This window comes from Lonchura striata, unplaced genomic scaffold (genome assembly GCF_046129695.1).
Source record: "Lonchura striata isolate bLonStr1 unplaced genomic scaffold, bLonStr1.mat Scaffold_85, whole genome shotgun sequence".
NCBI classification, from domain to species: Eukaryota; Metazoa; Chordata; class Aves; order Passeriformes; family Estrildidae; genus Lonchura; species Lonchura striata.
In genome coordinates, this window is record NW_027461188.1 from 1,691,859 (window position 1) to 1,706,268 (window position 14,410).

At 50.0% G+C, this 14,410-nt stretch overlaps 2 protein-coding genes across 2 annotated transcripts in view; one reads left to right on the forward strand and one right to left on the reverse strand.

Moving 5' to 3' along the window:
- Positions 1-14,410, reverse strand: part of LOC110469778 (uncharacterized) — a gene marked incomplete at its 5' end in the record, with an annotated part of 706,345 nt that overhangs the window by 524,180 nt on the left and 167,755 nt on the right. The window lies entirely within an intron of this gene.
- On the forward strand, positions 3,021-3,841 carry LOC144248756 (olfactory receptor 14J1-like). The gene is made up of 2 exons (XM_077790748.1): positions 3,021-3,569; positions 3,785-3,841. The coding sequence occupies exons 1-2, from the start codon at positions 3,021-3,023 to the stop codon at positions 3,839-3,841; spliced, it is 606 nt and encodes a 201-aa protein (XP_077646874.1).

Sequence of the window (14,410 nt, forward strand, 5' to 3'; positions counted from 1 at the left end):
GACTCAAAATGGCACAAAAACCTCTTAGTATGGAAACACAAATCCAAAGTAAATTACAAAAGCTGAGTTGCTCAAAGTATTAATGAGCCCCACTGACTGTCAATGCAAAGCACTCAAGGGACTAATTAAAATAGATAATTTGAGGTTCTGACTGCAGTATCTCATAAAGTCTGTATCAAAAGGGAAACACCAAGTTCCTTAAAAGAACTGAAGTACCTTGAAGCATCATTGCACCCCACTGAGTGTTGTTCCTGACAAAGCTTCTCCAGGGACTAATTACAACAGATAATTGGAGGCCATGATTGCACAAAGCTCTCAGAGACTCCAAGGCAAAAGCAAAAGCCAAAGTCCTTTGAAAAACCTGCAGTCCCTGGGAGCATGAAGGAGCCCCCAGGGCCATTCCTGACCGAGGCTCCCCAGGGACTCCTTCCAGCAGATCCTTGACCCCACTGGGATGTGGGCATGGGGGGATGCTGAGGGCAGGAGCAGGGGCTGACAGTGCCCAGCCTGGCTGGGGCTGTGCCAGGAGGCCCCAGGGCCTCAGGACAAGGTGTCTCCTCACAGCCCTGGGTGGCACAGACCCTGCTGTGCCCCAGGGCACCAAGACTTGGCTTCTCTTTGTCCCCACCTGGCATCAGTGCCTCCAGTTCTCTGCTCTGCCTGGGGCCTGGGGACACTTTCTCAGTCGTGTCCCTCAGTGGAACCCATTAAAAGTCCAAGAAACTTTGGAGTTGGATTCTGACTTGGAGTTCTGGAGAGGTTTCTGCAGCTCCCTTCTCAGGGCCTGATGTTCAGGGCCTGAGCACAAAGCCCCAGAGGGTCATTAAAGTCCTTGTGCTGTGTCTGTGCTGCTGAGCTGGGCCGGGCTCCTGGCACAGAGGGTGATCCTGGTAACCAAGAAGAGCTTCAAAAGCACATTTCTCTTGCTGAGCAGCTCTTCTCCCAGCCCAGCAGGGCTGGGGCACTGCCTGCAGCCAGCCCGGGCACAGCACAGAGGCACAGAGAGCTTCAATCAGTCAGGGCTGGGAAGGGGCTGAGAAGTGCCTGGGGCAGAATCACTGCCAGCCCTTGGCACAGGAACCTCTGGCTGCAGGACAATGCAGCTGCAGCTCCTGGAGTGATCTCCTAAAGCTGGAACATCCCAATGCCCACAGACCCTGTGAGTACAACTCTGAGTGTTTCTGGTGCAGGGGAGGTGAAATGCTCATGAAGCTCTGACGTGTTGAGAGGGTTCCAATCAGTCATAGAATATTCCCAAGTCAAGGATTTTGATAAAAATGTGGAAATTTTCTAAAAATTTGTATTCCGTTTCCTATTATTGCAGAGTAGCAGGCATGGGGGATAAATATTAATGGTGTTTTGAATTTTGAAATGCACCTGACGTATCTGAACTGTTACTTTTAGTTATCAATAGGGTCACAGGAGATCCCTAATGTGCTTTCAGCCACTCTGTCCATGGACAGCAGCAGCATCACCTTTGCTGGAGTCATCAGGCTCAGTCTGAGCTGTCCTTTCTCCAAGCTGCAAACAGAGCCTGCCCCCAGCCAGTGCCCTGCAAACTGGCAGGGTTCTGTCAGGCCATGGAGAGTGCACAGACATTTGGGATGCAGGAATTCTGGCAGGGAGAGATCAGGCACAGGGAAACACCTGCAGGAGGAAAATCTCCAGGAAGCAGAGAGAAGATCAGGGAAGGAGAGAAAACAAAACCCAGAAATGCTGAGGCAGGGAGAGTTTAGAGATGTCCAGAGGATCCCCTCCAGTGCAGCCCCTCCCTCTGCACAAGCCCCCTCCCTCCTGTGCCCCAGCCAAGCCTCTGCCCTCAGGGCCGGGGCTCCAAGACGTGCAGCCCCTCCTGTGCAGGCAGAGCTGCAGCAGAGTCGTGGGGCAGCTCTGCAGCCCCGGGCCCAGTTCCCTCTGCAGAGCACAGGGCTGGGAGCAGCTGCCCAGCACTGGGGGCTCTGGCAGGGGGCACAGCTGGCTCAGGGTGACACAGCTGTCCCCAGTGCCCGGCTTTGGGCAATGCTGGCAGTGCAGACAGGGAAGGAGCTGCACCTCCCTTCATCCAGTGCCATCAGAGGGACACTTGGAAGTGTCCCTGAAATTTCAGTCCAAGCTGGGAGCTTCAATGCAGGATGCAAACCTGTCCTCGAGCATCTTTGAGGCATAAGGTTGATAGGGAAAGGCAGAGGTGTTGTGACACTGAAAATGCTGCTGGGTTGGTGAAATGAGCAACGTGAGTCCTTGGCTCCAAATGGTGGATCTGGACTTTGGTGGATCCATCTGCCCTCAGCCGTACCTGGTGACATTTTAGGGGAAGTGTGGGAAGGTTATCATCCTCTAACTGAGAGCGGTTAAAGCCTAGAGAAATTTGAACGCATCAGAAGGACAGACCATCTCCCCTCAGTCTCCACTTATCACTTTGCCTCACAGAAATTGCTTTGTTCTCCCTGGAGGAAGGAGAAATGCTACAGTTTTCTGATACCCAAGAACACAAGAAGAGACATGGTGGGAGCTTAAAAAGTAATCTGCAGAACTCTTGAACGCAAAAATATGTCCGTGTGTGTCACAGAAAAAAGAGGTGTATGTGAAATGTCTTTGATTTTACTTAGAGATATCTCCTTTAACACTTCACTGTCCTTTCTCCCTGAACAGGTGCCCATGTGCAGCCACAGCAAATGTCCAACAGCAGCTCCATCAGCCACTTCCTCCTGCTGGCACTGGCAGACACGCGGCAGCTGCAGCTCCTGCACTTCTGCCTCTTCCTGGGCATCTCCCTGGCTGCCCTCCTGGGCAACGGCCTCATCATCAGCGCCGTAGCCTGCGGCCACCACCTGCACGCGCCCATGTTCTTCTTCCTGCTCAACCTGGCCCTCAGCGACCTGGGCTCCATCTGCACCACTGTCCCCAAAGCCATGCACAATTCCCTCTGGGACACCAGAACCATCTCCTACACAGGATGTGCTGCACAGCTCTTTTTCTTTATGTTCTCCGTCTCAGCAGAGTATTTCCTCCTGACCATCATGTGCTATGACCGCTACGTGTCCATCTGCAAACCCCTGCACTACGGGACCCTCCTGGGCAGCAGAGCTTGTGCCCACATGGCAGCAGCTGCCTGGGCCAGTGCCTTTCTCAATGGTCTGCTGCACATGACAAATACATTTTCCCTGCCCCTGTGCCATGGCAATGCCCTTGGCCAGTTCTTCTGTGAAATCCCAGAAATTCTCAAGCTCTCCTGCTCACAGTCAAATCTCAGGGAACTTGGGTTTCTTGCTGTTAGTGCCTGTTTGGCACTTGGTTGTTTTGTGTTCATTGTTTTCTCCTATGTGCAGATCTTCAGGGCTGTGCTGAGGATCCCCTCTGAGCAGGGACGGCACAAAGCCTTTTCCACCTGCCTCCCTCACCTGGCCGTGGTCTCCCTATTTGCCGGTACTATTATATTTGCTCACCTGAAGCCCCCCTCCATGTCCTCCCCATCCCTGGATCTGGCCCTGTCAGTTCTGTACTCGGTGGTGCCGCCAACCCTGAACCCCCTCATCTACAGCCTGAGGAACCAGGAGCTCAAGGCTGCAGTGAGGAGGCTGATGACTGGATGCTTTCAGAAACATTAAACAGCTGGCCAATTTCTGCAAATCACTTGTAATAAAAGTATTTTTTTTTTACTTCTAGTTGGTTTATTTTTGTGTTTTTTTTTCTTTGTTTAAATTTTTTCACATTGTCCAGAAAGAAAGGCCATTATTTGTGCCATTTCTCATTTTGTTTCTCCCCACCTTCCTTGTGGCCACAGACTGTCAATGCGGGTCTGTGCTCATGGTGGCTTTCAAGGAACTTAAGGATCTCCTAGCAGAGTTTTCTTCAGAGATGCCCTTTTGTTGCCTTCTCTGGAGCTGCAGCAGCAATGTCTGTGTGCAGAGCTGGGGCAGATCAGGGCTGGCACAGCAGCTGTGCCCAGGAGCAGCAGCACTTGGTGCTGCCAGTGCTGCTCCCGTGGCCCTGCCCCGCTGCCCTGGTGGCCCCGGTGTTGCTGCAGGGCCTGAGTGCTCTCGGGGCCGGGCACAGTCCTGGGGGTGGCAGTGCCGGGGCTGCAGCAGGGACAGGCCATGGGCACTGCTGGGGCAGCGCTGACGCCTCAGGCCAGGGCCTGGGGGCTCCAGGCTCCTTGCCCAGGCTCTCTCAAGAACACGGCCAGGCCAATGCTCAGCACAGAAAACCCCCGTGAGCAGCCCCAGGCTGGCCGTGGGCAGGCTGGGGGCAAACAGCATGGCTGGTGCTCTGCAAGGGCCCTGGGGGAGACGGGAAGGAGCAGCAGAGCAGGGGCTGATCCATCCCCAGTGCGCTGCACAGCCCAGGGCAGCGTCCCAGAGCGTCCTCATGGAACTGCCAACAACATCCCCCCTCTGCAGCCCTGGCCTCTCCCCCAGCTCACAGAGGTGCCGCATCCTTGCAGGCACAGACACGGCAGCACTGGCTCAGCAGCCCCTGTTTGCATTGCACACAGCAGGCGGGAGCACCCCCATGCTGGTGCTGTGGGGACATGAACCTGAGGCAGCACAAATGCCATCAGCCCCTGGGGCCAGGAAGGGCTGGGGGACACCAGGGAAACCACTCAGCTTTATCCTGGCCTCTGCAGTCAGCCAGAAAGTTTGTTCCCATCAGCTGGGAGTTTCCTGTCCCACTGCAGATGCTACTGCTCAGAGCTAGGGCTGCCTGGCAGCCACCCCCAAACTGCCCTGAGCATTTCCTTAGCTTCACCTTTGCTTTCTTTCTTCTTCCTGATACAATTTCTTCCTGTTGTCCACCCCTGTTCCCTCCCCTGCCCACAGCCCATCCCTGTTTGCCCTTTCCTCTCTGGCCCCACTCCCCATTGCAGTTCCTGACTTGGCACCATGGGAACATCCCTTGGGGAGCAGGATCATCCCACAAGTGCTGCAGGAATTGTCTGCAGGCTCCTGCAGTGCCTGGTGCTGCTCCCTTGCCAGAGGCACCCCAGGCCAGGGGTGCACATCTGGGCTGCTGTGTCTGGCTCTGGGGCTCCCTGTTCTGGGCAGTGAGGAGGAGCTGCAGAGGCTCTGCAGGACTGACAGGATGGGCTTTGGGGCTGTGAGGAGAAGCTGAGGGACCTGGGCTGCTGGAGCTTCTGAAGAGGAGGCCCAGGGCTCCTCCTGCAACTGCTCCAAGGGTGGTTTCAGAGAATCCCAGCACCAGCAAAGTTGGAAAAGACCTTGGAGATCATCACATCCAAGCTGTGTCCTGACACCATCTTTTCTCCCCTGAGCTTCCTCTTCTCCAAGATCAACAACACCAGCTGCCTCAGCCGCTCCTCACAGGACTTGTGCTCCAGACCTCTCCCCAGCCTTGTTGCCCTTCTCTGGACATGCTCCAGCCCCTCCATGTCCTTCCTAAATTGGGGGGCCGAGAACTGGACACAGCTCTCGAGGTGCTGCCCAACCAGTGCCCAGCACAGGGGAAGAATCACTGCCCTGCTCCTGCTGGCCACACCATTTCTAATCCAGGCCAGGATCCATTGGCCTTCTTGGCCACCAGGGCACACTGCTGCTCATGTCCAGCCTGCTGTCCATCAGTCCCTGCAGGTCCCTTTCTGCCTGGCTGCTGTCCAGCCCCTCTGTCCCCAGCCTGTAGCACTGCAGGGGTTGTTGTGGCCAAAGTGCAGGACCCAGCACTTGGACTTGTTAAACCTCACCTTTTTGGATTTGGGCCCTGGATCCATCCTGTCCAGGGCCCTGTGCAGAGCCCTCCCACCCTCCAGCAGACCAACACTCCCAGACAACTTGGTGTCACCAGAGTTCCATGAGGCCCCAGAGTGTCCCAATGGTCTCCATGATTCCATGAGGCCTCCCAGTGTCACAATGTCCCTTTGGTTCCATGGGACCCCTTGGTGTCACAAAGTCCCTTGGATCCTTGGGCCCTGCAGTGTCACAATGTCACCGTGGTCCCCCAAAGCCCTGCAGTGTCACAGGGGATCCTTGGTTCCATGAGGTCTGGCAGGGCGACAATGCTCTCCTTGCTCCCACAGTGTCACAATGGCCTCTTGGTCCCAAGGGCACTACAGTGTCAAACATGTTTCCTTCATTCCGTGAGTCCCTGAGGAGCAGCACTGGCCCCTCAGTGCCATGGGGCCCTGCAGTGTCACAATGGCCCCATCATGACACGAGGTCCTGCTCTGTCACAAAGCTCTGCATGGTTCCACAAGGCCCTGCAGGGTCACAGTGGCCTCTTGGTTCCATGAGGCCTCAGAGTGCCACAATGAATTCCTTGGTGCTGCAGTGTCCTGGAATCTGACACTTCCTAAATTGGGGACCCCAGAACTGGACCCAGCTCTCAAGGTGTTGCCCAACCAGTGCCCAGCACAGGTGAAATACAGATGAAAAATAAAAACCCCACAATTCCAATAAAGATTTGTAGGGAATGGTATGTTTATTTACAGCACTGGACACACTGGGGACTCATTGCCCTTCAATGGACATGCGCACCCCTAAGAAGTCCCAAAACTTTTTTATTATCCTTAATTAATTTCCATAGGCATAGAATTTCACAATAAGTTCATGCATATTCATTCTGATGATTTAATGTTACACTTAGAGCTAGTTACACTTGTTTTTGTCAGAAAGTACAGAAAGAACTCCTGGGTCACTCTGCGTGGTCTGTTTAAAGGCCCAAGGAGTCTTTCTTATCTCTTTTTAGTGTGGAAATTTGCATTCTTTCTCTTTAGCTGGGGCAACTTTGCTAGTGCTGCAGTTACCAGACTAAACAGAATATTTCACTCATGTTAGCAAGCTCAAAGGAGCACATTTCACCGAAATCCAAATGGATTTCTACCCTGTTAAATTTTCACTCTTTCTCGCAGGGGAAGAATCACTGCCCTGGTCCTGCTGGCCACAACATTCCTGATCCATAGGAGTGCCAGGGGTTGGATGAGGGAAATGGTGGGGGGAGCATAGGGACAAAGTGTTATTGATTGTCAGCCATGAAGGATCATGATTTTCATATGTATTCAGATTGCATAACAAGGTGCTGGGGGTCAATATTAATTGGATATTGCTGATATCAAGATATAAGTAGGAAAAGAAAAGTTAAAAGGACAAAACAATTATCTCTGCATTGTTTTCAATATAGTCTATCCACTTTGAAGACACTTCTGAAATCTGGTCCTGTCCTGACTGGGCCAAGGGCTACAGCATGAGCGATCTCCTGCTTGATCTGGGTGAAAGCTTGTTTGCTGCTCAGGGCCCCAGTGGAATTTGGTTTTTTTTGCGGGCGACCAGGTAGGGAGGGCTCAAAATATGGCCATACTTGAGAATGTGCATTCTCCGAAAACCTATGGCACCTAGGAAAGCTTGTGTTTCTTCTTGGTGGTGGGTAGAGACATCACGGTGATCTTATTGATGACCTTAGTTGGAATCTGACTCTGTCCATCTTGCTACTTTACCCTAGGAACTGGATCTCTCAGGCAGGACCCTTGACTTTGCTCGTCTTGATGGCGAAGCTTCCAGCAGAATCTGGATGATCCTCTCTCCTTTCTCAAACACTTCCATTGCCGTGCTCCCCCACACAATGATGCCATTGATGTACTGCAGGTGTTCTGGAGCTTCTCCCTTTTCCAGTGCAGCCTGGATCAGTCCATGGCAGATGGTGGGGCTGTGTTTCCACCCCTGGGGCAGTCGGTTCCAGGTGTACTGCACGCCCCTCCAGGTGAAAGCAAACTGAGGCCTGCATTCTGCTGCCAGAGGAATGGAGAAAAACGCATTAGCAATATCAATGGTGGCATACCACTTTGCTGCCTTGGACTCCAGCTCGTACTGGAGTTCCGGCATATCCGGTACAGCAGCGCTCAGTGGCGGAGTCACTTCATTTAAGCCACGATAGTCCACAGTCAATCTCCATTCTTTGTCAGATTTGCGCACAGGCCAGATGGGGCTGTTGAAGGGTGAGTGGGTTTTGCTGACCACCCCTTGGCTCTCCAGCTCCCGAATCATTTTGTGGATGGGGATCACGGCATCTCGATCCGTCCGATACTACCGGCGGTGCACTGTTGAGGTCGCAATTGGCACGCGTTGTTCTTCCACCCTTAGGAGTCCTACTGCAGAGGGGTTTTCTGACAGTCCAGGCAAGGCGTTCAATTGCTTAATGTCTTCTGCCTCTACAGCAGCTATTCCAAAAGCCCACCTGAGTCCCTTTGGGTCTTTGTAATATCCGTTCCGGAGGAAGTCTATGCCTAGGATACACGGAGCATCTGGGCCAGTCACTATAGGATGTTTCTTCCACTCCTTCCCAGTCAGGCTCACCTCGGCTTCCACCAGAGTCAATTGTTGTGATCCCCCTGTCACACCAGCAATGGAAACAGGCTCTGCCCCCACATGTCCCGATGGTATCAGAGTACACTGTGCACCAGTATCAACTAAAGCATCATATTTTTGTGGCTCTGATGTGCCAGGCCATCGGATCCACACTGTCCAGAAGATCCGGTTTTCCCATGCCTCTCCCTGGCTAGAGACAGGGCCCCTCTAACACTGGTTATTATTCCTTTCCTGGGCATACATACTAGAGGTCCCTTCAAAGGGGGTCTGACAGATCGTAGCCACAAGCTTGGTCACGGGAGGTTGAGGCTACCTTCACTTTGGTGGAACTCCCCCGGTTAGAGTTTCCCTCCTTAAGTTGACGGACCCGTGCTGCCAGGACAGAAGTGGGTTTCCCATCCTACCTCCCCATGTTTTCTCTATAGTCACGCAGGAAGAACCACAGATTAGCCCTTGGGGTGTACCCTCTCTCTCTAGCTGGGGATTGTTGGGCGCTGATTCTGGGGCCTGTGACTCTCACGGGTGCTGTATTAACCTTCCTTATCTCCTCCCTCATCTCCTCTTTAAACTCCTTAATCACAGCTGAGATATGAGCCTGCATTGGGCCATTAATCATACTCTCATAATTCCTAAGTTTGTTGGCAACAGAACCCACTGTCTCCGGTGGGCGTCAGCATTGATTGTTGCAATGAAGGTGGTGTATTGAGATGGCCCAAGATTTGCCAGACTCCACAGCATTTGTCCCGTACACCTGACCTTGTCAGGGTCATTATTGTGTCGTCCATCCCTCCCAAAGAGTACCTCCAATACTGCCACTTCCCTCAGCTGTTGGATCCCTTCCTCGAGGGTCTTCCAGCGCATTCTATGATGGTGCTCTTGCATTCTCTCTCTGTGGACAAACCTCTCCCTGACACTCATTAAGAGCCGCTCCCAGAGAGAAAGGGACCCTGGTTCCCTTACAAAAACCTGATTTATACCCGAGTCCTGGGTCAAGGGTCCCAAGTTCCTTGCCTCACCACCATCCAGCTGCACGCCTGTACCCATAAGATCCCAAACCCGGAGTAGCCAGGTAGCATAAGCCTCACGCCCTCGTTGCACAATGTCTTTATGCAGATTACGAAGACTTTCGTACGTCAGGGACTCGGTGATGATAGCAATCTCTGGCTCCCCTGTGGGTTGTGAGGTTCCTCCATTCCTGTCCCTATCTGCAGGGTGCTCTGCTTTCACCTTAGACTTCCTTGTTTCCACCGGGGCCACTGCTGCTGACCGTGACTGCCTTTGTGGTTCAGCTGGAACCTGGACAGTTATAACATCTGTGGGTTCCACAGCTGTACTATTAGACTGTCCCTCCTCAAGGCAAAGGGCTGGTTTCTCACCAGCTGGGGAAATGCACTCCTTCAGCATCTCTTGTATCTCCTTAACCAGAACCCTTACCCAATCTGGGCGGTTCATTTCTGAGGTGGGCTGTGGGGCAGGGTCAGGCTCTGGAGCAGCAGCATCTCGAGTCTGTGGTGTAGGTGTGAGGGTAGTTATCCAGGTTAATCTTCCCTTATCTCTGAATGCTAAATATAACAGGACTATCAGCAACACCACCCATTGTATGGTATCATTAGCACTTAGAAAGGATCTTAACCCTTTGAGAACTGGTGGAGCAGACCCAAAAAGATGGTTAAAAGGTTGGGAGAAAGTTTGCCCAGGCGCTATTTCCTCGCAGTAGGTGTTATAAACGAGCACAATAGGCTGTCAAATCCAATTAAAAGGATTTATTAATAGCGGAAAGCGAAAGCAAACCAGCGCGCGCTGGGCGGCAGTCGTTTCAACTACCGCGCCTAGTTCCCCGTTTCCCCCCCACTTATTGGGTTGTCTCTTCCGGATGTGTGACGTTCTGGTGACGCTCTGGTGTCTCTTCTGCGCAGGTGCACCCTGTTGTTAGGTGGTCGTTCTCTGCCTCTTGGTGGCGCCAGTGGTCTTCTTTAAGGTTGTTTCTGCGACCTGGAAATTCCCTCAAAAACAAGAAATGTTATCTCTAGGCACGTCTACATGTTTTGCTAAGTCTGTAACGGAACTGTCCTTGAAACATATCTATTCGCTTAGGTGTTTGGGTGCCTAGCAGCAGCTTTCTCAAAACAGTTTTAACTCCCTAAAAAGTTTGTAACGAAGTCGTCCTTGAGAGATAGTCACTGGAATGCCTGGCAAAATGAGAACATGTTCAGACAAGTAAAAACTCTAATTAAAACTCTATTCTGTGAATATGAGAGACTCTATATTATGAACAAAAAGGCCTTATTTTCCTAACAATATCCCCCCTTTTTATTTTAACCTTCTTTTTGTTCATTAAAGCGCTCTAATTCCCTTTTGCTTAATTCTAAATACTCTTCAGTCTCTACTTCGCTAAGTGGCTCATATTTTGGCCTTACTATCATTAAATGTGCAGCTTCTAACCTATTTTTCACTAGTGTAATAAGTTTGCTAAGAATGCATGGCCCAAAAGTAAGTATTAGAATTAGTAAAATTACTGGTCCTGCAAGGGTGGATAATAGAGTGGTCAGCCAGGGAGAATATGTGAACCAGGATTCATACCAACTCTGCTGGGATTCTCTTTCTCTTTTTCGTTGTTCTATTTGTTTGCGTAACTCAGCCATCGTGTCTTTTACAATACCTGTGTGATCTACATAAGCGCAACATTCTTCTTGCAAAGCAACACACAGTCCCCCTTGCTGTAAGAATAACAAATCTAATCCCCTTCGGTTTTGGAGGACTACTTCAGAAAGGGATTTTATTGATTTAACTAGTTCACTTATGGCTTTATCTATTCTACTCAGATCTTCATCTACAGATGTGCGCAGAGCTTTCATACCTTGGGTTTGACTTACTAGGGAGGCGACCCCTGTTCCTACTCCTGCTCCTCCTATGCTGAGCAAGATTGCTACTGTTAGTGCTGTAAGTGGTTCCCTTTTAACCAGGTAGTGTTCAGGGGTCTTCTGATGTTCTAACACGTATTCTTTTGGGTGGTATACGATTCTGGGGATTATTAGAACTTGAATGCAGAAGTCTGAATTATCAAAGGCTCTTACCGATAGGCAGGGTGTAACTCCAAGTTGTTGACATACCCATTTAGTATTGACTGCTGGCATAAGCCAATCAAAAGGCTTGTCTATTCTGCTAATGTTCATTGTCGTGTTGCAGAGGTGTCGCATATCTGCTGGAACTTCTCCTACACATCTTCCTTGCCCACTAACCTGGGACAAGGTAATGCCTGGAACATTATCTCCTTCTTTTTTCCAGAGACACTCTTTTGGATTTGTACCATTTATTTCCCTTGCCTCAGATGTAATCCCAATAGCTTCATAAAAGGGTGGATTTATCATATAGCAAAGCCAACATCCTTTAGTTAGGTTAGGATGGGTATGATTCAAAACTCCAAAGGTAGCTTGCATGATTTTCCATAAAGTTGTATACCTCTGCACTAATAACTGAGGTTCTTGATTACTTTTGTTTATAACATTATCTCTGGTTTTATTACTCTCTTTTAAGTCATTGCTTATTACTGGATTTGCGCCTATAGGGCTAGGGTCATGTGGCGCTACTTCCTTTTTTATTTGAATCAGATTTCCCGGATCATGTCCTTCTATCCAATGCCTAACCCCCCATGTTTTGCCTATTAACCATCCAGAATCGCTTGGTTGAGTGACATTTAGGTAAAGAAAGGTGCAGTTCCCAAGTAAGTTTTTCCCAGTCCAAGGCCACTCTCGTGGTCGTTTACATCCTGCTGGTCCATGTCCTACTTTTAAATATTTGTCTAATCCCCCACCCGGAGCCCACGCTGATGCTATTGTTTCACAGCCCCAATAGGCACAGTAATAATGTTTGGGGTAATTACAGTATTGCTTCCCTGGGTTTGAAGCGGGGCACATATAGAAGCTTGTTAAGTTTAACAGTCGCCCGCATTTTAAATTCCGAGTTAGATCACAGATCCCAACTTTGAAGCTTGGTGCTCAAGGTCCCGTTATTGTTTGTAAAATATGACGGGTATCGTGATCCTCCCATCTGCTTAAGGTCCATTTAAAGGGTTCATGTATATTAACTGTAGCACTCTGAAGGGGAAACCATACAAACATAAAAACCCATAGGATTGAGTGATACGCACTGCAGGGGAGGATGTTACTTATCATGCTCAGTTTTACATTCCCATTTTCCCCCATTCCGTTGTCACCATTCTTATACTCATGATGATTTACGTTCTCTTTCAAGGTTTGGGAGGGCCCCTCATCCCCACTATCTACCTCTCTGTCTCGCCTGTCAACTTGGTTGCTACAAGTTACAGAGCAAGCCATCTTCCCGACAGCAGAGATATTCTTCAGGGGTGGGATCGTTCCCTCTTTCCCACTTTGATCTCCGGGAGATCCAATTTTTCGTATTCAACTGTGGGGTGTCGCACCTGAGTCTTTTAACTAATTTGCGACACTTGACCTGGACTATATCCGTGAGGAACGGACCCAGGGGTTCATTGGAATGGTAACAGTGGAATTCAGGGTTTATTCCCTTTATGAAAACCTCCCACCACTCAGGGGATCCTTTAGTCAATTCCCGAGTGGCAACCTTGTAATTTAGTACTTCAGATGTCAATTTGCGCTGCTCCAGCCAGCAGCGTTGACATACACTTCTTGGAGCTCTCCCCTTTCTGCAGTGAGCCCACCACAATCCTTTACAGATTTTGCAGGAAAAACAGGCAAAAGGGTAACAATGACAATCTAACCAGCTACACCTTACTCTAATACTTTGATGTTCAGCGTGGCCCTCCCCTTCCCAAGGTCTCTGTTCTTTTTCAAGTCGGATGAACCGATAGAAGGGCTGCTGGGCTGAATCCTCTAGACGTTTACAGTATCCTGGGGGCTTTGTTTCTCCAACTAGTTGTACTTGCAGTCCCCAGTTATCTCCAACCCAAATGTCTCTAGAGCTGATAGAGTTCATGAAAATTATTTGTAAGTCCTTTTTACTGTTAGCTTTAAATCCCCCGGCTTCCCGTCAATTTTCCAGCTTGTTTCTTTGGAAGCTGTATGAAATCGAGTTGGATCCACCGGCCCCTTTATTCTGCTAGCATGAGTCCATCCCTTCTCTGCTGTGCGGACTGCGGAGTCAGTGGTGATTAAAACCAGGTATGGTCCGTCCCACTTTGGGGTGATTGAATCTTCCTTCCAGCTCCGGATGAGGACCCAGTCGCCGGGTTGTACCTGGTGTAACACAAGATCTAGAGGTGGTCTTTGGGCCCACATCCCTTTTTCCCATAACTGTTTTTTATATTTCATTAAAATGGTTAAGTATTTATTAATACTTTGATCAGTAATGTTAGGATTGGTTTGAACTTTTTCTAGGGAATAGGGCATCCCATACAGCATTTCAAATGGGGACAGTCCTATATCAGCTCGTGGCTGAGTTCGAACATTTAATAATGCCAACGGCAAACATTTTATCCAGGATAATTTAGTTTCTAGTACTAATTTGGTGAGTTGTTTCTTAATTTCCCCATTCATTCTTTCTACCCTTCCCGAACTCTGTGGATGCCAGGGAGTATGTTGTTCCCATTTTATGCCCAGAGCTTCTGCTAGCATCTGTGTTATTTTTGAAGTGAAATGGGGGCCTTTATCAGAGTCTATCGTCTCTGGGACCCCATATCTAGGTATTATTTCTTCCAGCAAGGCTTTTGTTACTGTCCGAGCTGTTTCTCTGGCAGTGGGGATTACTTCTACATAATGTGTTAAATGATCCACTATAACCAAAAGATATTTTAGTCTCCCTATCTTGGGGAGCTCAGTAAAGTCTACTTGCAGATTTGAAAAGGGCCTCTTTGCCACTGGCCTCCCACCCAGGGGTAGTTTTCTTAGGTTTCTCCTGTTTACCCGTAGACAGGTTGGACAACTTCTAGTAATCCCTTTCGCTAAGTCATGTAGGCCCACCGTCATATAATGGGTGGCAAAGTGATCCACCAGTCCTTGAGCGCCCCAGTGTGTTCTCTGGTGTAATTTACTGAGCATCCGCTGGGCTACGGCTCTAGGTAGAACTTCCCTCCCATCCTTTAACAGCCATTTCCCTGATTCCTC